Here is a 20,021-nt window from a genome sequence, read left to right on the forward strand (position 1 = left end):
CCCTCCAGAACACTCAACAGCTCAATCAGCCACAACAGCAAAGCTCTTCCCAGAGTGTGTGGGGGGAGGTGGCCCGAGGTGCATCCCCAATGGAAAGCTGCTGGAGAGCCACCTCCTCCAGGTGAGAGGGGGTAGAAGGGGCTCCTCTCCAAATAGTTACGAAATTATCAGATGGGGGGGGGGGGGGGAAACAGGGCACAAAATACAGAAAGGGGGGAAATTTGTGACCTCCTGCCCTAGAGGATCCATTTGTGTTCTCAGAAGCAAGTTCCAGAACCGGTATCCAGCACACCCTGCAGCTTCCACAGTGATGTGTAAATCGGAAACTACCAGTGCAATGCCACCCCCTGGAGCCATCTGTGCACACCCAGGGATGAGCACCCGGGCTCGCTCAGCTGAAAGAAAACAATGAAAAGAGAAGACTGGGGGAGGAAAGAGCAACACTGTTTTTTTTTTCTTCCAAGTCAGCTGTTGTTGGCTTAAAAAGATTTATAACCCACAGTCACTCTAGATGGGCTACTGAACTATAAAGCAACGTTTAGCCCAGAAAAATAACCTGGACCAGCCTGAACCTACACCAGCAAACACCTGCAAAGCAGAGTGATTGCACACAAGCTGCCTACTGGGAACGGCCACTGCAAATGCAGCTAATTAAGTCTGATTCAGCTAGGAGAGGAATTCTTGCCCTACTTAAACCCTGTGTAAATACTCAGCCTGGAATAAAATGTGCCATGTGAAAATCTGGAGAGAACAGGTGAGTACTATCAGCAGAGCCTGTGGCTGATCTGATCTGGCCTCCTTAGGGAAATCTGTAGCATAAAAGAAATCAAACTGAGTACCTCCAAGGAAAATATTCAAACAATTCCGGCTGTAGGCAAAACCACATCTAATGCTTCCTTCTGTGGCTGTATGTAATTACCTGCTGACACTTCCTGGGTAAACGTGACCTTTGTCACCTGGTCCAGTGTGACACCTTTACCTGTTCATGTGTGTGTGCAAGTCAGAACTGAGAACAACAATTTAAGGGCTGCCTGGGACGCACTCAGTGAGCTCAAAGGGAGGGTGGAGCCCTCACAGCAGCCCAGAACCAGTGCCAGTGAAAGCCTCCGCTTTTTCCTTGAGCTCATAGTCTGTCCTAACTGACTGTGAAAGCAGCAACCAGCTCTGAATTCTTGTCCACGCTGAAATGGGCTGGAAGCTGAAGTGACCTGATAAATATTTATGCAGCAAGGCAGCTATGACATCCAGAGGAGATGGAATACTTCTGGAATACTTTTATCATTCTCACCGCCACTTTCTACTAAAATCAGATGCTTAAACCAGCCTGTTACACAACAGCAGACGCATCTCATGAAAAAGTTAAATATTTATTTCTAACTGTTAAATATTTATTTCTAACTGTTAAATAGCTCAGGAGAATGAAAATTATTCCCTAGAGGGAAACAATTACATTTATTGAATAAACACTTCCTAAAAAGTACATAACTTCTTTGCCAACAAGAAGGAGATCCTGGTTTCTTTTCCACTGCTCCCATGACCTCGTGCCTTTGCAGAGCTAATGGTTCTTTTATTCAGCAGAACATTTCCAAGAGAGACTGCTGTCCTTTTTTTGCAGTTGTGCCTCTCATTATTCTTCATTTGGAATAAATCCTTTTGCTCTGTCCAGTTTGTCCAGAACCTCACTATAAAGACCAATCATCTGGAGAATATAAGCACCACAGTTGTCAGCAAGGATGGATAAAGCTGTATCATTCCACTAGATATAACAAAGTGGCAAGGAACAGAAGCAAGGGAATAAGTGAGAGCTTCTAAACCTGAAATATCAGGTTGATGTAAAGATTTTGGCTCAGGTTTAAATACAATAGCTTATTAAAAAACAGTTAAATCAGTGCAACCTAATAAAGGTGTCATAAAGCATAGTTTATATCTGAGTCTTACATCAGTGAATAAACCTATTCACCAAATCACAGAAGTTGGGAGTTGATGTTGAGGTAGGAAGGGAGTGATCTCAATTTCCTACTGTCTTAACTGACATATTTAAAATGGTCTTAGATTTACAGCCAGCCCTTGATTGCCCAGATTGTGCATAAGAGAATGAAAGGTGACACCAGTCAGGCTGTGCAGTGTTGCAATCTAGACAGGAGCACCAGCCAAAAACTGTAGAAAGAAGCTTACTTGTGACAGACTGAAAAAAAAAGTGTCATTGCAAAGTGTCATCTACAAAGGTACTGGCTCTGAAATTTCTCCCTCACAGAAGTGGCTAAGCTACACCTGAAAAGATGAGCTTTAAGGATTTCATTCACATCAGCTTACACCTCATTTATAAAACATTAGATTATACTAGAAACCAAGCTTCAAAGTATTCATACGACAGCTGACTTAAGTAAGCTGGTACAGCACCTTGACTTTAGTTAAAGCAGGCAAAGGTACAAGGGTTCTCCCATGGCACAAATGAAGTTTATTTCCAGTCAGCCACTTAAATCATCCTTCCAATAAAAGGACATTACATTACTCTTTCTATTGTCTATCAAAACCTTTCTGGCCTCACTTTGAAAAAATCTTCTAGCATCAGGCTCCCCCAAAATATTTAGGTACCATGCTTCTCCTGAAACTCTTCAGATGTCATCACTAGTGGTTTCTTCACCCAGATCCACATCTCAGATTCAGGCCAGACATCCAACCCCACATCCTCAGACCCCCCTGTGTACACTTACATGGCCCTCATAGCTCTTCTTCAGAGATCCTAAATGATTGAGGAAACGCATTCCCAATCCACACCACTGCTCAGCTTCCTTGTATTTACCAACAGTATACTGAAATATTCCTGTATTCCAGGCTCTTGTCATCAACCAAAGGATCTCCATCTCTGGGTAAGCATTCTGGGATGGCAAACCAGAAACAGCAGCTCATCAGAAAATAGAAACTTCACTTTAAAACTGACAAGTCAAGAGTGTGTTAGAGTTCAGTTTCAGAGTGGGAAAAGTCGGATTTTTTCCTCCTAAGCCAAGGGCAATTCCTTGGGTAAGAAATGCTTTTTGAAAGAAAGATTTTACTCTCCACACACCTGTCCTCACAGAAAACAAGGCAAGAGGTACCACAAGGACTGACAGCACAGGAATCCAGTTCTTGGTAATTTAGAAAAAACAGTAACATAGTAAGTTCCCAAATACATTTAACAAAAAAGAGATTAGAAAAAAAGCAAGACTGGTATCCAAATTTTAGATGGTTTAAACTGATCTGAAAAAGTAATCTGCATTTAAAACACATACTCATCATAAGAACGTAGAAAGCAAGAGGAGTAAAGATAGATCTTCTAGCTCAAGATGTTTCTAAAATAGCCACTGAAAATTTGGCCTTAAATATCTCTAAAAAACCCTTACAAAATCCAGGGAAATTTGTAATGCAGTCATAAATATCCAAGAGACATTTCTTTCGAGGTAATTTTGGTGTATCTTTTACTGAAGAAGTCTTAGCAGCTCCACATGTAACAGTATATAATGTTCAGTTTACTAATTATTCTCAGTCTAATGAGAATTTTTTTCCAGTGTGCTCAGGATCATCTCCCATCTCTTGGCTTCCTGTTCAACTTACTGTGCTGCTGACTACACTCAGAGCATCTTCAAAGTAGTCCCACACCTCCTGCAGGACACAGGTCTCCAAGTCTGTTAATCCAGTCGGCAAAGAAATATTAATCAAGCTATGTAAGCATTTGCTGAGAATTGAAAGAGAGCAAAAGAGGAAACATTCAATACCATGTGCACAAAACAGCTACTTTTTAGTATCAGCAGCACACTGTGTTATGGCTCTGTGATTGTCAGACAGACACGTCTACCTTGGTGCTTACTACACTCACATTCTTGTTGCAGAAACATCCATTTTCCTGTACCAGATCTCACTCATACAAACTATGCAAAAACAGAGCCAAGAGAGGCAAGCAGTACTTAATTATTTTCATTGCTGGTCTCTAACACAGAAGGAAACCCTCAGAAAATCAAAAACAAACACATGGCTTCTGAAAACAGGTCTGTCCTCAGTGTGAAGTGAGAAAGGCAATATTAACATTTGCCTTTGCCCAGGGGTTACTGCAAGGAAACTGGAAAGGAGGAGAAAAATCCTTTGTGGGACACAAGTGAGAAAGAACATACACCAGGTTGTCTTTCAGACTGCATAAGGAACAGCTGTCAGAGAGCCAGGTACCCAGCAAAATAAATCACAAATGTACTATGGCATCATATCACTAACTTTCAACTCAGGGCTCTCTTAACCCTTAATTTCTCTTCACTTCATTGTCTTTGAAATACCTAGTTCACTGCTGCAGAGTAACATTTGAAATGAACACCTTCCTTACAAGAAACAGCCTCTTCTAGATCCAATTTTCATTTTTCTTCCTCAATAGATTTATTTCTTGGAAATAAGACTGTGCCAGAGAATATGCCAAGTAAGCAAGTTGCAGTTAACATATCTATGAGACAGTCATCCTTCAGAGCTACATTGCTTGGCCAGCAAGAAGTAGAACCTTGCACATAAACTACAGTCCACCTTTTTCAAATTGCAGGCTTAATTCCCTGTCAGCATTTCCAGTCACAGGCTCATGGCAAAGCTGTGTGATAACACTAACCTAAATTTCACAGCATCAATGACAGTCTGCTTTCTGTGAAGGTTTAGTGCACTCTTGAGAGCTTTCTTACACAGTACAGGATACCGAGCTGGAGATTCCATTGCTAAAGCTTAAAAGTACAAGAAAATAGAGAAGAATATAAAAAGGAATTACTGAAGTCAGACTTTAATCTCATAAGGAACTAAAATAAATTACAGCACGTTGCCAGATCCCTTGTGATAAACAACTGAGAAGAGATTTGCTTAATACCTGGGCTGGCCACAAACCAGTGCTTCTCTTCTTCTTTCTTACCATGCACATCATCAAAGAGGACAAGGCAGAAGCACAGCAGGTTTCATAATTTACAAGTACTCTCACTGCTGTTTACCTGCAGTGCAGTTATCCAAAAATACTGGGGTGGGGGAACTGTCCAAAGTAAAGAATTTTGTTTGCCTCCTTGAACATGAAAATCTGGATGGAAAAATTAGGCAAGGAGCAGGATGTCAGTTTGGTGTCTGCAAGGCTACTCCCTTAGGACAAAGGAGATCAGAAGGTGTTTATGCAACCCTACAGAACACCCTCCAAAGATTTGCCATGGTAGGTCTAAATGTTAATCATCTTTCTTGGATTCTACTCTAGATTCTCAAGGAGGTTTTCATGAATAGAACTTTGTGATGAAAGTATAGAGAAGTGCTATTTACAAACTGACTACACTAACTTCAAATTGAAACTTCAAGCTATCTTAATAGCTTAAATATGCTTAAATATACTTAAAGCATCTACCAAAAGTCCACATCCTAAAACCTCTTACTGGGGCATGAATCAGCTGGGGTCATTCTCTGGCCTTTGCCAGTTTGGAACTTGTAAAAGTTTACCTGAATAACCTTTTCTAGACTCACAACCTACGTGAATGTTTCAGGGTCTAGAAAGGAAGACTGTCATAAATTTCTGGTTCACCATCCACGTGATATGGTATTTCAAAATACAGATTTCCTAATGTTGTAGAGATCCTAAGCATCTTTGCTTCAGGACAGAATATATATCATTAGACCCATTTTGTGCATGTTGGGCAATACATGATAATACTGGTCACCCCAAATTGATAGGAAAGAGAAACAAAAGCTTTTTCCTGTGACTTGAAGACCTATGAAAGCACAAATGCAGTCCTTACATGCAATGATTTCTAGTGTCTTGATCTCTATTTGTGGTTGCTCCCAAACTGACTCCATAAAGTTGTGAAGTGATGGATCATTCAGTTTGGATCTTGCTTCAAATTCATAAAGCAGCAACAATGTGTCTGTTGGGTCTTTAGCAAAATCTCCTGAAAAAGAGACAGAGCAGCCTGTATGTAATGATGAATTTTCTCAAAGCCTCGTGGTGTACTATAAGGTATAAATTTTGCTTCCAACAGGCAGGAAAACCATTAAGATTTAACAACAGGGCAACTGCTGTTTTAAAACAGAGCAACAACAGGAACTCTGAAGCACTCTTGGACAAAAACTTAGATGTCCAAAGCATAACCCCCCCAGTCACAATGCCTTCCCTCCCCCACCAAATAATCTGAATTGTCTGTAATTGGCTAAATTAATACAACCCTCCTAGGCAAGGTAATAGGTACTAGGGAAGCCATTTTCACAGGCAGGTAAGAGAGAGAACAGAAGGCCACCAGCTCAGGTCAGCTTACAGAAGAAGTTACCATCTGCTTCAAGTTCTTCTACAGGACTTGACCCCTTTCTGGTAGAAAAGCCCTCAGGAAATCCTTAAACAGGGCAGAAGGGTGGGAGAACAGCAGAACTGTATCAAGTAAACCTGATACAAACACCAGGGTCTAGTGAAGAGGTGAAGGAAGCACCAGGCTGCCGACTCACGAATGTCTGTGGGAGAAATTCCACTGTGTTCCTGTTCCTGAGACAATCAACCCTTTGGGAATTTGAGGATGGCAGATTAAAAGGGAAGAAGTTTACTACCAAAAAAAAAAAAAAAAAAGTGAAGCATGCCTCTGCTAGGCTAACTTGCCATGTCAGCTGAAAGCACGTCAGTCTCCAGTAATATCTAATTTAAACTGACATGGAATAGTCAGGGAACAGAGGATGGATTTTGGCACTTCAAAGTGTGGTCCAGGATCTTCTGCATTCTGAGATGCCTTATGTGGGAAAAGGGTAAAACCATTAGAACAGGGCAAGAGTGACTCCACTCTAGAGTAAAAAGCTTGGAATTTCTTAACATCTAAGCCAGAACCATCAACCCAACCTCACTCTGAAAGACTGTTCCACACTTCACAGCACCTCTACAATAAAAAGCCTGCAATGACAAACAAAAAACAGTCGTTGGCTTTGCCAATTCTTTTATCATATTGTCATCTATCTGCTTCCACACCCTTCAGCTGAGACAGCAGCTCCCTACACCCTGTATTTTTCACGAATACAGTGACTAATTCTAAGAGTTACATGTGCTGAACAGCCACACTTCATAGCTTACCTGTTAATTTCAGAACCTTCCAGATCTCCTTGCATGTCTGAAGATGTTGAAGGGCCTGGCTAAAAAGCTCCATCTATTTTACAAAATTTAAGAAGACATTTTTTGTCACCGTTTTAAAAGCAAAAGGAATGATTATGCCACAACTAACGACACCTTTATAGCTCATTATAAAAAAAATTAAGAATCGGCCTAGTTAGTAAATCACCTGTACCAGTTATTGGTTTCGGGGGGGTTTTTTCACTTTTTCAAAGACCTCCACATCTCAGACAAACGCAATGTTCCACTGGTCCAGAAAGAACCATACATGTTCCTGTGGGGCCTATTTTTTTTAATCTCCCAAGCATAAAACAGTGCTAGTGAGACTGTGCATCCCTCTCCATAGGAGTTTTATAATCACTCCACACCAGACTTCAGTACTTCCTTCACAACCACTGGACGTTTTCCTTAATCTTCCTACCACAGGGAGCACAATGCCCTCCCCCCACCAAAACATGTATGCATAAAACCAAAAATAAACTGTAAGCTTTATCACAACCATACTGGCTTTCAGCAACAGCAGTAATTGTCTGACCAGCCCACGTTTAGCAGCAGATTCCTCACATAATATATACAGTAAATTGAAATTCATGTAAGGGAAGGTACTGCCATGACCCTTTGCTGATATTAATCTGTTCAAATCCACTGAAGTCAACAGAACTGATTTACAGAAATCCAGCATTTACAGTTGTCTGGAAAGGTGCATTGATTCTAATTAACTATGAAATGTTCCCTTGCTTACATCCACAATATCCCATTCTGAATGAAAAAACAGACTCCAAAACCAAAAGAAAAAAAATGCTACACCAGCACACCGAGAAATATTTAACAGAACTTGCCCTACCTGTTCTGAAGGTGTTACTTGCTGTCTTCCCATTTCCAGATCAACTGCAGCTGCCATTAACAGGCATGTCTTCTGAGCAATCAGAACAGCTTTGTCAGAGGGACAAAACTGGGACAACTGACACCAAAAATAGGAAAAGGTAATGAGAATTTTACCCTTATAAAGCAATTTGCTCGTGAACAGATGACTGCTGACTCTCCTCTGTGACACTTTCTGGAGTTAGTCACGAGTTGTATATAGTTATATTGCAATTTTACTTGTGCAATTACACAAAAAGATTATTTAAATATAAAGTGTAAAGCAGAGCTGGAGTTTCCTCTCTACAAACACATGCAAAACTGACAGTGTTGGTAAGAAATTCTGCATGGAGATTAGGACTCAAGTACTTAACATTTTGCATTAACGATACAGTTTCCAAACATCAGAATGCATTTATTTCAGAAAATTCTCACTGAAGTCTAAGTTTCCTATTACATTTTTAAGCAACAGAATGTAAAATTATGACAATAATGCACACATTTTGTATTACAAGTCAATCTCCTTCAGAGCATACAAGCATGTCTCCATGGAGATACCCAAAACATGAATGTGACTTCTAAAAGAATCAGACAGATGAAAATATTCCTCAATTAGAGACACTATCAGCAAAAGTACCTTGAAAGACAGTACAAAAAACTCCCTCATCTTTTCAGGGCTGTCCTTGAACTGTACAGCTAAGTTCCAAGCTAACAAAGACATAAAAAATAGAGACTAGAATAAAAATCTTCACTGTTACATGTGTGCCCATCAAATTCTAGCAATAAGCAGCTCACATTCTACAGTTCTATTTCTTAATCAAAATGTCATCAACAGCTCATTTAACAACAGTAAGAAATACTGTTATTAGTGATTTGTTAAAATAGCTTGTTCATGCTTTCAAACTTTGTCTTGATAATTTCATCACAACCAAGTGTCCCACCTACCACACACCCTGCTCACAAGAGCACGAACTGGAAGAAGCATTTTCTTAAATTAGTAAACTAAGCTAGCATATCAATGAATGCAAGTGTTAAACAATACTCCCAAGACAAATGAAAAAAATCAAAAAAACCCCACACCTTGAAACATTTTTCATTTTACCCCAGCAAGGTCAAATACAGGGCAATTAAGCACACAACTCCTGAGTGGTAAATGGACGAGCATCTAAAGACAATCAAATGATTTATGTATGAGAACCTGACCCAATTAAATGCTCAGATTCTACAGTAACTCTCACATTAATTTATCCACTAGGACATGGTTTTGTAGTCTCCAGTTTGTTTATTCTGTGAGTAAGAATGCTGTCTTGGAAAGGTCATGGTCACCACAGATTCCATTCATGCTCATGGTCACTGTATTTGACCTCTGCTGCTTCTCTCCCCACTTTGCCCCTCTTTATTGGAGCACGGTTACATTGTGAGGATGTGTGCAAAAGCAGATGTCTTCTGTTATTGATTTCAGCTGTTTTCTCTCCTGTATGTTCTGATAGAAGAAAGACTCTGAAAAACTGGTTTTATTTATAGACAGCAAGCGCACTGATTCTTTACCAAAACACTGTAACAAAGACTACAAAATGAGGATCCAGAGACAACACTTTGGATAAAGCTTAGTACACCTCCATGGGAGCTGCATTTTCCACTAGAAAACACTTTATCTGTGATAATATTTGCTGTTTAGATTTCAGACACTGTACTGTAGTTCAAGGCAAACTCCAGGACTGCTGATTTAAAGGACAAATGAAGACAGTCTGTATGAGTGGCAGAGATAAACTCAGCCTGCACCAACCACACCAGTACACTTATCTGAACTCCATAATTCTTATTTTGCCTACATGAGAATATGCATAGTCAGGATCAGCAGTAAGGGTTGTTTTGGGTTTTTTTTTTATTGTTCTTAGCAGCATTTATTTTCAGACATTTAAGAAAAACATTATTCTTTCTATTTTCCTGATTTAAAATTTTACCTCTGTAACAGAGTCTTGGTAGAGAAGGTGTAACTAAGAGAAAAGTGGTGAACTGTGAAGAGTGGTACCGTGGACATATACAACAATTCCTGTAGTGAAAGGAATAATGCATCAGCTACCCCTTCAGGCAAACACACCTTGTGTGAGCATTTGTCTTGATAACTGACTTAAAACACAAATCATGTCAGATAGTTTCAGAAAACAGAAAATGCAGCAGGAGAACTTTAAGACCAGTTAAGGCAGCAACTGCCAAAGGTGACAAGTTTTATAAATCTACTACCTCTCTAAACACTTCTTTCTTCCTTAAGGTCTGGTTAAAAGGAGGTAGAAGAGATTTAGTTTAGATTTTGAGAGTGCAACCTACCAACTTTTCTAAACCAGTGAGCTTCAAGGATCCTCATGTCCCCTGCAAATTTCTCTTCCATGAAAGACTCAGCAAGTCTCTTGCGAGCTGCAGAAAATGTATTGTTCACATTTGTACGTTCAAAAACATTTCCAAGCCTAATCATTACACTACAAAACACAGGTTTCCAAAACTCCCATGTAATTCCTGATGAAGACTTACTCTCACAACTTAAATCTCATATTTTTCACCTGTAAGCCTTATTAAAAAAAAAAAAAATCAAAAGGTGCCTCAAACATCATTTTATAGAAGATGCCAACAAGTACATCAAAGTTTACTGACACTGAAGTCTTATGCAGAGAAGTTTTACTTAATTTCACAAGAAGTTGAGGGCTTTTAAATTTAATAACAGGTTTGAGGCCTTTCCTCTAGGAACCTTTAATTAATTTAATTCTACTCTTCATTCTCTTCTACTTGCAGTAGTACTGCAAGTTTTCAATAGCAAAGTCCTGTAGCACTGAGATCCAACTTCACAACACTGTTGAATGTCCAGTTTTAGTTTTCACCGATTTCAGTGGGAAGTTGGGAACTGGGACTGACAAAAGGAGTCCAAACATTTTGTTGGTATGGACCTAATCATATCATAAAATGTTCACATATGGAAGAACTCCAGAAAATGTAAATTAAACAAAAGCATACCCAAGTTCAAGTAAGTCAGTATTGAATTGATATCTTCATCTCTAGAACGGGGGAAAAATTAAGTTTCAGAAAATTGATTAGCTTTCTCACAACAGAACACATTATTTATGTTGGAATACAACTCCATAATTATGGATATATTCATTCTTCTCACCCAGAACTTCTGAAAGATATCACATAAGTGTCAAAGTTACAGAGATTGCTTAGCTCACATCCTCCATTAGAAATACCTGACAGTCTGATGCATTCATTAGAGAGGAAGGCAAAGAGCAAATATTTAAAGAAAAGGTTATACAACTAGAAAATATGTTCCTATGTGATGTCATTAGGTCAAGCTGGGAAGTCAGCTGGGTGGACATTTTACTAGCATAAAAAATGATCTCTTGATTAGTCTGCAGGAAAAGAAGCCCAGCAAGAAAACATTACACCATTTGTACAACAAGAAAATGTTTTTGCAAATGGACTCACCTTTTCTCTTCCTTTTCTGCCATGACTTTTGATAACATCAGACGAACCAAACATCTGAGAAAAAAAGACAATGAAGAAACAAGATTTTTTTTTTTTTCAACAGTGTACTCTGTCCTAATTTTCCAGAAGGGATCCCTCTTTTCTTCCTTATGCTATCAGCCCGTGGAACTCACAGAAGAATTCAAAATGTCAAACTGAGAATAAGATTGTGCTATTTCCCACTCCATTGCCTTGTTTTGTATATCACTTTGTTAAATCATGTATTAGTAAGCAATCGTGTAATAGTAAGTAAATAATGTACTTTAAAATAAATGTACTTTAACAAAGGCTTTAAGTAAATATTGGAATAAATACATGTGTCTCACAATATTTGTTTTTATAAACAAGATGGAATATTTCAAGAAGATGCCACTTTATCAGAGGACATAAGCTAACTGGTATTTTCACCAAAAATATTATTGCAATTCCATTAAAATCACTGTTGGTCACATGTTCACACCACAGTGTAATCATAAAATTCAGAGAAACTAATAATTTGCTTGGGAGAGACTTGCAACATCTGTAGATATCAGAGTTGAGGCTTGAGGTACATCTGCAGCACCAAAAAGACTGCTAAATAACATTTCATCCAAGCACTTTTCCATTTTCCTCATTATAATATTTTTCAAAAAGAAACCAGAACAATTTCTTCTTCCTTGTAAATATACTGAATTCTTACTTTAAGGCTGCAAATAATTGCTGGTAGTCTTGTAAATGTTCAGACAAATACTCCAAAGCTTTGATAGCCGCAATTTGCTGGTCATTCTGAAAAGAAATTAAAACATGTTTTGTATATACTGCACTACCTCAGTCACTACAAAAAATAACCAAACCAAACCAACAACAACAAAAAAAACAAATAACAAAACAAAGCAACCCCAAAGCAACAACATATTCCAGAGGTCTGTGCAGTCTATGAGCAGGAAAAAGAACAAAGGATTCTGCACAGAATTGCCTCAGAGTGCAGAGAAAACTCTAAGGAGAGATCACACGACTCCATGCACAGAGAGCCCATGGCAAGAACAGGACTAGCACAGGTTGGTAAGGCTTTCATGCCTTACAGGGCTACGAACAAAGCCCTAATAGCTTAAAATACAATCAACCAGTTCAGACATCACTCAAGTCACCAACCAAGAGGCAAACAGGAGGGACAAAGGACTTTTCATTCTTTCATTGTTGGCTTATGTGTGTTTTGTGCACAGGTTCCCCCTCTCACGTCAAAGATCAAACCCCGGAGGCAGAAGACGACGTAACATTTTGCTAAGGAAAATCTTACAGAAATACACCATGTCATTTCCAGCTGCCAACATTTATAACTCAGAATCCTTTCTTTTTCTGCAGAAATTTTAAAAGATACCATTTCTTTCCATGTGAAATTAATTTCCACTTTGCATTACACAACACAGTGGAGTGAGACCTTTGTCGCAGAAGCATGAAATACTTAGAAATCCATGAAATACAGAGAAATATTAAAAGTAGGCCAGGTTAAAGAGGTTACAGCTGTCCTACTTACATCAACAAAGCAAAGTAAAGGCAACATTATCTGCTCTACCTCTAATGCAATTTGGGCAGCCAAACTCAAGAGGTTAGTGCCTGTATTTTTATCCACGCCCGGCTTGTCTTCATTTTGCAATGTCTTTTCTGCCAGCTTCCCCATCTCAACCACTGCTTCCACAGCTGAAAGATACATAGGGAAGAAATAACATTTTTTATGGAAGCAATTGGAAGGTGAAAAGTTCTACTGTTTTAATGACTTCTGGAAGGCTATAATCTTTCTTTTTTTTTTAATGAAAAACCAAGACAAGAAAACCTGATCATACCAGCACTTCTCCATAAATCTGCATTTCTTCCTAGGGAGGTGCCAAAAAGCTTTCCAAGCTGCTAATCTATGGAAATAAGGATGCCATACAAATGATACTCATCTCACATCTTAATTTTTGTTCTGCTAAATAACTGTTTGTCACCAAAGACAGAAGACTTTCTCTAATACGCTGTCTGGGCGTCATTCCAAGCTCCCACATCTTGGCTCATGCTAAGGGTGCCACTGCTTTTATGTTCACACTGTGCTGTGGTTCCCACTCTATATTATGTGAACAAATTATGCTCTCATTAAAAGATGTATAGAGAAGAATTAATTGGCAGAGAACTCACTGGAAAATAAGATCTGCGTGTTATTCTGTATTCTAAGTAAGCAGAGACTGTTTCTCAATTTTCATTACTTGAGCCCAGATTCTCGTTAAAATACGAAATAGCAGAACTCATTATAAAAAAGAAAGAGGCTACAGAGATATGTCATTCTGCAAGTCATCTCAATAATTCATGGGTTTTTTGGTAATTCCAGGCTTTACTTGTCCAGAGGAATTAAGAGCAGTCATAATGGTTCCCTTATGGTTCATTTAGCTCAGTATCCTTTTTTACATTGTATATGGATACGAAAATATATGAAAAGCAGTGAACATACAATGCTTCTCACCCTGGATTGCTACTACAACTTCTGCCCATGGGAAGATTAGAGACTTCCTAGCCAGAGGCTCCATCCAGACAATATCAAATACAGCAATGGACTCTACATCTCACAAGCTCTGTGCAAAAAACAACCCACTCTGAAAATTTAAATCTGCAGCCTGACAGTTTCAATGACTTCAGAGACACTTCTTCTAGCAACCCTCTACTGTGTCTTTCTCAAGATAAACAGTCCAAATCTGTTTAGTATTTTCTAACATATTTAGAACATATTTAGCAGTTCTTCTCCTTATAGTGGACCCTTTATCTTTCAAGTTTTACCTTTATCAGTGTCGTTCTCCATCACTGCAATCTTATAGACACTGAATTTAGTAAAGATGCTGTTTGGATCACACCTCTCTGCTTCTCTAACTGCCTCTTTAGCCTATTCACAGAAAAGATTAAAGGAAATCAGTACAAAAACATCTTGAAACTAGTAGTACACAATTTGCAACAGAAAAGGGCTAAAAAGATATGGAAAATGTTATGGTTACATTGTTGATATTTATATAATTACTCAAAAAGTTTGGTTTGGCAACATCCTCCCTTGAAAGAAAAGTGATGAGACCAGAAGATGGCACTGAAGGCTGACAATGACCAGAAAGGAAAGAGCCAATTCCTCAAAATCAGAGCTACAGATTCAGAAAGCAAGAGAAGCCCTGAGAATCCTGAAATATTAAACTCCCTTCTGTCACTTTGAACTGTGAGGTTTAACACCTCCAAACCAAGAAAGCCTGGATGGGTAAAGCAGGTGCACTTCTCTGCAGATGTAAATTTAGTCCCAATGACATAGCTACAAAATAAAAACAATGCAAATAAATACATAAGTATGTCTACACATGTACTAAATATACCTTGTCAATTTGTTTCAGATGAAAATAGCAAGAAGCCATGTTCCTCTGCAGCTTGGCCAAGTTCTGATCTATCTGCCTAGGTGTGTAGAAGCTGACAGAATAATTGTACCAGTGAAGGGCTTCAGAATAGTTTTTCTCCTAGGAAATATAAAACCAGAACAAAAAAACCCCAAACAAACACAAACTTATTTGGGTGAATAAACTACCTCTGTCCTCCCAATTTTTATTTAAAAAAAGGTCATAGAAAATGAAAGATTGAGAGAGTCAGGTATATTCTAGTGTAACTTTTCCCCCAGAAGAACCATGCTTTGCCTGATGCCCCCCCAGGACAAGGTCGCCCTTCCTGGCTGCCAGGGCACTGCTGACTCATGTTCAGCTTGCCATCAACCAGGACCCCAAGGTCCCTTTCCATGGCGCTGCTTTCCAGCTTCTCATTCCCCAGTCTGTCTGTACATCCAGGTTGCTCCAGGTGCAGAATCTGGCACTTGCCTTTGTTACATTTCATACAGTTTGTAAGCGCCCAGTCCTCTAATTTGTCCCAATACTGTGAGAGACAGTATCCAAAGCTTTACTGAAATCCAAAGAGATTACATCAGCTGGCTTCCCAGATCAACTGGGTGGGTGACCTTGTCCTAAAAGGAAATTAAGTTTGACAAGTAGGACTTCCCCCTCCTGAACTAGTGCTGGCTGCGACCAATGACTGCATTGTCCTTCAGGTGTTTTTCAATAACTCCCAGAATAATCTACATAATTTTACCAGGCACTGAAGTGAGACTGACAGGCCTGTAGTTTCCAGGGTCGTCCTTCTTGCCCTTCTTGAAAATTGGGATAACATTTGCCAGCCTGCAGTCAACTGGGATCTCTCCAGATCCCCAAGACCATTCAAAAATCATTGAGAGAGGCCTCACAATGACACCAGCCAGCTCTTTGAGTCCCCTTGCATGAATCCCACCAGGCCCCACAGACATACAGAGATCCAGCTGGAAAAGGAATTCTAGCCACAACTTCCCATGCACAAACCTTGAGATGAGGCTACCTGAAACTCGATTTTGTAACAGAAAACAGCACCCAGATGGATGAAAATAAAACTAGTGCCAGCTGGAACAAGGATCTCAGTAACAGTTTGCACTTCAACCAAAAATAGACGTATCAAAGAGGTCAGAAAGAGATTTTCATTTTCACTGATATAAATAAGAACACTACTGTTTGGTCCCAAACCTCGTAATGTTTGGCAGCTCTGTCCCACAAGATGATGTGCAGCTGATTCAAGGTTTCAGGCAACAGCTGTTTCCCAGTATAATGACCTGAAAAGATACTACAAATCATCACTTTACAAGAACTTTACCAAGTACACTGAGAAGCATCTAAGAACTATCTGATAAAGACTGTCCCATAGCCTACCACAAAAAAAACACAACATAGCACACAGCAATAGTTTCAGTCAGGACCCAGTGCTTCATTTTTGTTCCTGAAAAAAACAGCCATCAAACAAAAAACCCCCACTCACCCAAACAAAACTCAAAAAAAAAACCCCGTGGGTAAGAGAAAAATATTTTCAAGCTTGAACAATGTAAATGTGGCTCTTGCTCCTAGCTTGATGCTGTGTGAGACAGGATCTGTTTTACAGCAGATCTGACAGTCCAAAAATATTACAGTGCTACAGGTGCCACAGACATGAAAAATAAACTGCTATTCAGCTGCTCAAACAAGGACATGCAACCTGTTTTAATACTGAAAAACAAAAATACATTGGGCTGGATGGACAAAGTATTAACATTACACAGAATTTCTCGTAAATGTTTCTAATCCCACATGTGGCAGTCACACAGTCTACACTAAGAAGGAGGAATTGCTGTAGCAAATGAATTTAACCCTGAGCTTTATCACGATTGTCATTCATTATGAAGTTGAGAGCTGCCATGTGGAAGAAACATAAGGGAAAACAGACACAAAGAGAAAGAAAGATGAGAATAAGCAAAAAAAGTGAAAATTAAAATTCAAGACCTTAGCCAACCACATCCAGCTTCCAGTAAACAGCAGCAAAAGACGGATACAGACCTATAATAATTTCTTCAATCTTCTGCTTAGCAAGCAGCTCCCTCTTATTCTGCAACAGGAACTCGATGTGGAGCAGGGTAATTTTTCCAAGGTCAGGTGAAGATTCAAATCGCTCAGGAACAGATTTCAGAAAATCAAGACCAACTGATTCCCTATTCAAACAGATGCATTTTTAAGAGGCTGCACCAGAAGAGCTGTTAATTTTCCATTCTAGATATTCACATATTCATGCCGTGCAGAATGTTTCTCATTCAATCACACTGACAGAATGAATCAAGGTATGAATTTATTACAGTTCATCTATTCAATGGCAGCTTCCTATTAGCACTTACTTGTTCCACCGTATTCACCAGGGAGTTTACTCCTCCCATTTGCTTCAAGACAGAAGCATATACATAGGTAATTATGAGGGAGCATTCAACAGGGGGAAATTTCATGCCTCTATTTATTTTGCTGTAACTTGTTCATACTTCTACTGCTTTTCACAAGAATGATTCTAGGACCCCAAACTTATTCTGAGGGTTGTTTAGAAGAAAGATTTCAGTCCGATAATTCCAGACATATTAAAACTACACGGGGAATCTTAATCATTCCAAAGTAAGGCTACAGCAGTGCAGACTGCCACTAAAATTTTACTCCCTGTTTTGTTGCTGTCATAATCAGTATCACCTGCTACAGGAATGACAGGCTCCCTCTCAAAACTGTTCACCTTATCTCAGTGAGCTTTTATTTAAAATAAAGCATGACTGTATAATATGATGTTCTTTGCTTACAGAGGAACACCTACAAACTCCAAACATTGTGTTTAGCCCACTTAATGATGCTTTCCTACCTTCCATGCTCCAGCAGCAGTTTGGCAGTATTCAAACAGAAGTCTAAAGACATCTCCAAGTGCAGGAATTCTGCGAGAGCTAGACAGAACACAAAACACTTGAGATTATTTAATCAACTTTGACACTTAACTACTCAAACTACCATTTAGCTCTTACAGCTTCTTTCAAAGACAGAAATAAAATGGAAAAAAACAACTACAATATAATAGATCTAAAACAAAAGGAAGAATAAAACATGTCTATTGTGTTTTGACTTTCCCAGTACAGCTAATGTAGTACTACAGAAAGGTGACAGACTGATAGCCCTGGAATTCTAGTCCTCCTTCTTTAAACAGGAACAACAGAGGCTGCATTAGTAGCACAATCTTTTGCCTCATGCTGCCTTCCATTAAAATATCCTGCCCTTATCCAGGAGGAATGACTTGAGACTGAGGTTAGTGCCCAGGCTGTGTGCAGGATCATACTGCAAACTGAAATCAGCATCTGGATAACTACTTTGTGAACACTGACCACTGTCTCACACTCCAAAACCAGAACGACATTTAACTAATGAAGATTCCAACAAAGCACACAAGAAAGGATTTTTTTTCCTATGTACAACACAGTCTTCTTGGATATGGAGTAATAGGACCTTACTATGAAACCTAAGCAGAGGTGTGATACCTGCATTGATATCTTCATCTGATGCTCCACTTTTAAGAAGAATTTTAACTTTCAAAAAAAACCCTGCTGGATGCGTATCCTCCTGCACAGTGAAAAACAACACGTTACTTGGACAGCTCTTTGTAGAACACAGATCCTGTGAGAGTACAGCACATTCATAACACAGACAAATATTAAGAAATCACATACTCCCCACTGCACTCTTCAGTTCCATTTTAATGACTGAAGCAAGACGTAGGCAACTTACGTAATATTTTCTTCCTAATTGCAATGTGCATCTTTATTATTTATTCTTATACTGCCAAAGGCCATGAGAACAACTAAACAAGAGATGTATGATTTTCATTTTGCTGTGGCCTGGTTTTGATACTTTTAAATAGAAACTGAACAATACCCAGTGATAGAAATATTTCCTTCTTTCCTATGTGTGAATTGGCTGGATTACTTTAGAACTAATATGAGCAGAATTCAAAGTAGCTTAGAAGAAGAAGAAATTTAGGAGGGAATAACAATGGAAACAACTGGAAATAATGAAGACTGTTTACTACAGCTCTCCCTAAAACTACACATTTCAGGCTCTAGAATAAACATTTTCTTCTAGTTTTCCATACCCTCATATAATATTAAAATGTACATTTATCAAAAATCATGATAAAAACACTTTCCATCTCAAAAAGTTTTGTGATAATAAATACAACAGAAAAAGACAAAGGGCTTCTATACTGTAGTAGGATGTTATTTGAATGACTAAAATACACTGCCTTTTATCCTGATCTCATGAGCACAAGCATCATGATCTGTCTGAAAGTTCTAACAGCATGTGGAAAAATTAATTTGAGCTTTCATTTAAAACAAAATTTTATACTGAAAACTTGTTTTTTATGGAACAGATAATGAAAATTTTTAAACTACCAACCCAAGACAAATAGGAACGTTTCAAATTTTATTTACACTAACCTGAACAGAGAGAAGCACAAAATTAATTAAAGTCCTTATATGGGAAACAGAATTTGTACAAGGTCAAGATCCTTCACTGTAATGATTGCTTAGAGACATAAGATATATTTCTTCAGGATAGCTGGTGTGCTTATGCACCTCATTTTTCAGGTTCCAGAAGAAATACAGTCGTGTTAGTAAAGTGCAATAACTAAACCAATTGTTTGAAATAAAACTGACGTAGCACAGCTACAGCTTTCAAAACAGAACTCTGGTGCTTGCTCAAATATTTGTACAGATGGGACCTCAAAAAGTAGTATGGACTTATCCATTATAACCCAAAGCAAGAAAAGAGGGGCAGAAAAACTGGTATAAACCTGAGGTGGCCCACGCTGCAGTTCCTCTGTTTGTATAGTTCTCATGAATACAGGTGTTGGGAGGAAGGGGTCACAAAGCAGAAGACTGGTCACTGTAAATGGCTCCAGTGACCTTGCAGGTGATAAGCCCTGATAAGCCCGTGTGAACGGCCTGTGATCCTCTGGCACGGCCCCAAGTTAAATTTGCCTTTCTGTCCTCCCATGTGCCTCTGCCTGGGTGTGGCTTTGGAGATCCCCCAGTTAAGGAGGTAACAGAAATAAATTTACTCTTTGTGTCAGCTGTGGGTTCGTGGGTGGCTGTCTCGGCCGCCTC

The 20,021-nt window shown here is 39.0% G+C and overlaps 1 protein-coding gene across 1 annotated transcript in view; it reads right to left on the reverse strand.

Annotated features, from left to right (window-relative positions):
* Positions 1–1,348: 1,348 nt before the first annotated feature.
* The window catches only part of TEX11 (testis expressed 11), a 29,452-nt gene continuing 10,779 nt past the window's right edge, over positions 1,349–20,021 (reverse strand). The window contains exons 11-29 of the mRNA XM_027721881.2: positions 18,396–18,477; positions 17,732–17,810; positions 16,900–17,051; positions 16,060–16,145; positions 14,842–14,979; positions 14,270–14,372; positions 13,038–13,162; positions 12,165–12,250; positions 11,447–11,500; positions 10,979–11,019; positions 10,301–10,387; positions 8,610–8,680; positions 7,956–8,072; positions 7,076–7,148; positions 5,769–5,918; positions 4,619–4,727; positions 3,592–3,712; positions 2,715–2,879; positions 1,349–1,699 (exon numbers count right to left, since the gene is read on the reverse strand). Coding sequence (XP_027577682.1) covers positions 1,628–1,699; positions 2,715–2,879; positions 3,592–3,712; positions 4,619–4,727; positions 5,769–5,918; positions 7,076–7,148; positions 7,956–8,072; positions 8,610–8,680; positions 10,301–10,387; positions 10,979–11,019; positions 11,447–11,500; positions 12,165–12,250; positions 13,038–13,162; positions 14,270–14,372; positions 14,842–14,979; positions 16,060–16,145; positions 16,900–17,051; positions 17,732–17,810; positions 18,396–18,477 — 1,911 coding nt within the window. The 3' untranslated portion in view covers positions 1,349–1,627. The remainder of the gene's footprint in view (positions 1,700–2,714; positions 2,880–3,591; positions 3,713–4,618; positions 4,728–5,768; positions 5,919–7,075; positions 7,149–7,955; positions 8,073–8,609; positions 8,681–10,300; positions 10,388–10,978; positions 11,020–11,446; positions 11,501–12,164; positions 12,251–13,037; positions 13,163–14,269; positions 14,373–14,841; positions 14,980–16,059; positions 16,146–16,899; positions 17,052–17,731; positions 17,811–18,395; positions 18,478–20,021) is intronic.

This window comes from Pipra filicauda, unplaced genomic scaffold (genome assembly GCF_003945595.2).
Source record: "Pipra filicauda isolate LSUMZ 115617 unplaced genomic scaffold, ASM394559v2 scaffold9_size5747161_pilon, whole genome shotgun sequence".
In the NCBI taxonomy this organism is placed as follows: domain Eukaryota; kingdom Metazoa; phylum Chordata; class Aves; order Passeriformes; family Pipridae; genus Pipra; species Pipra filicauda.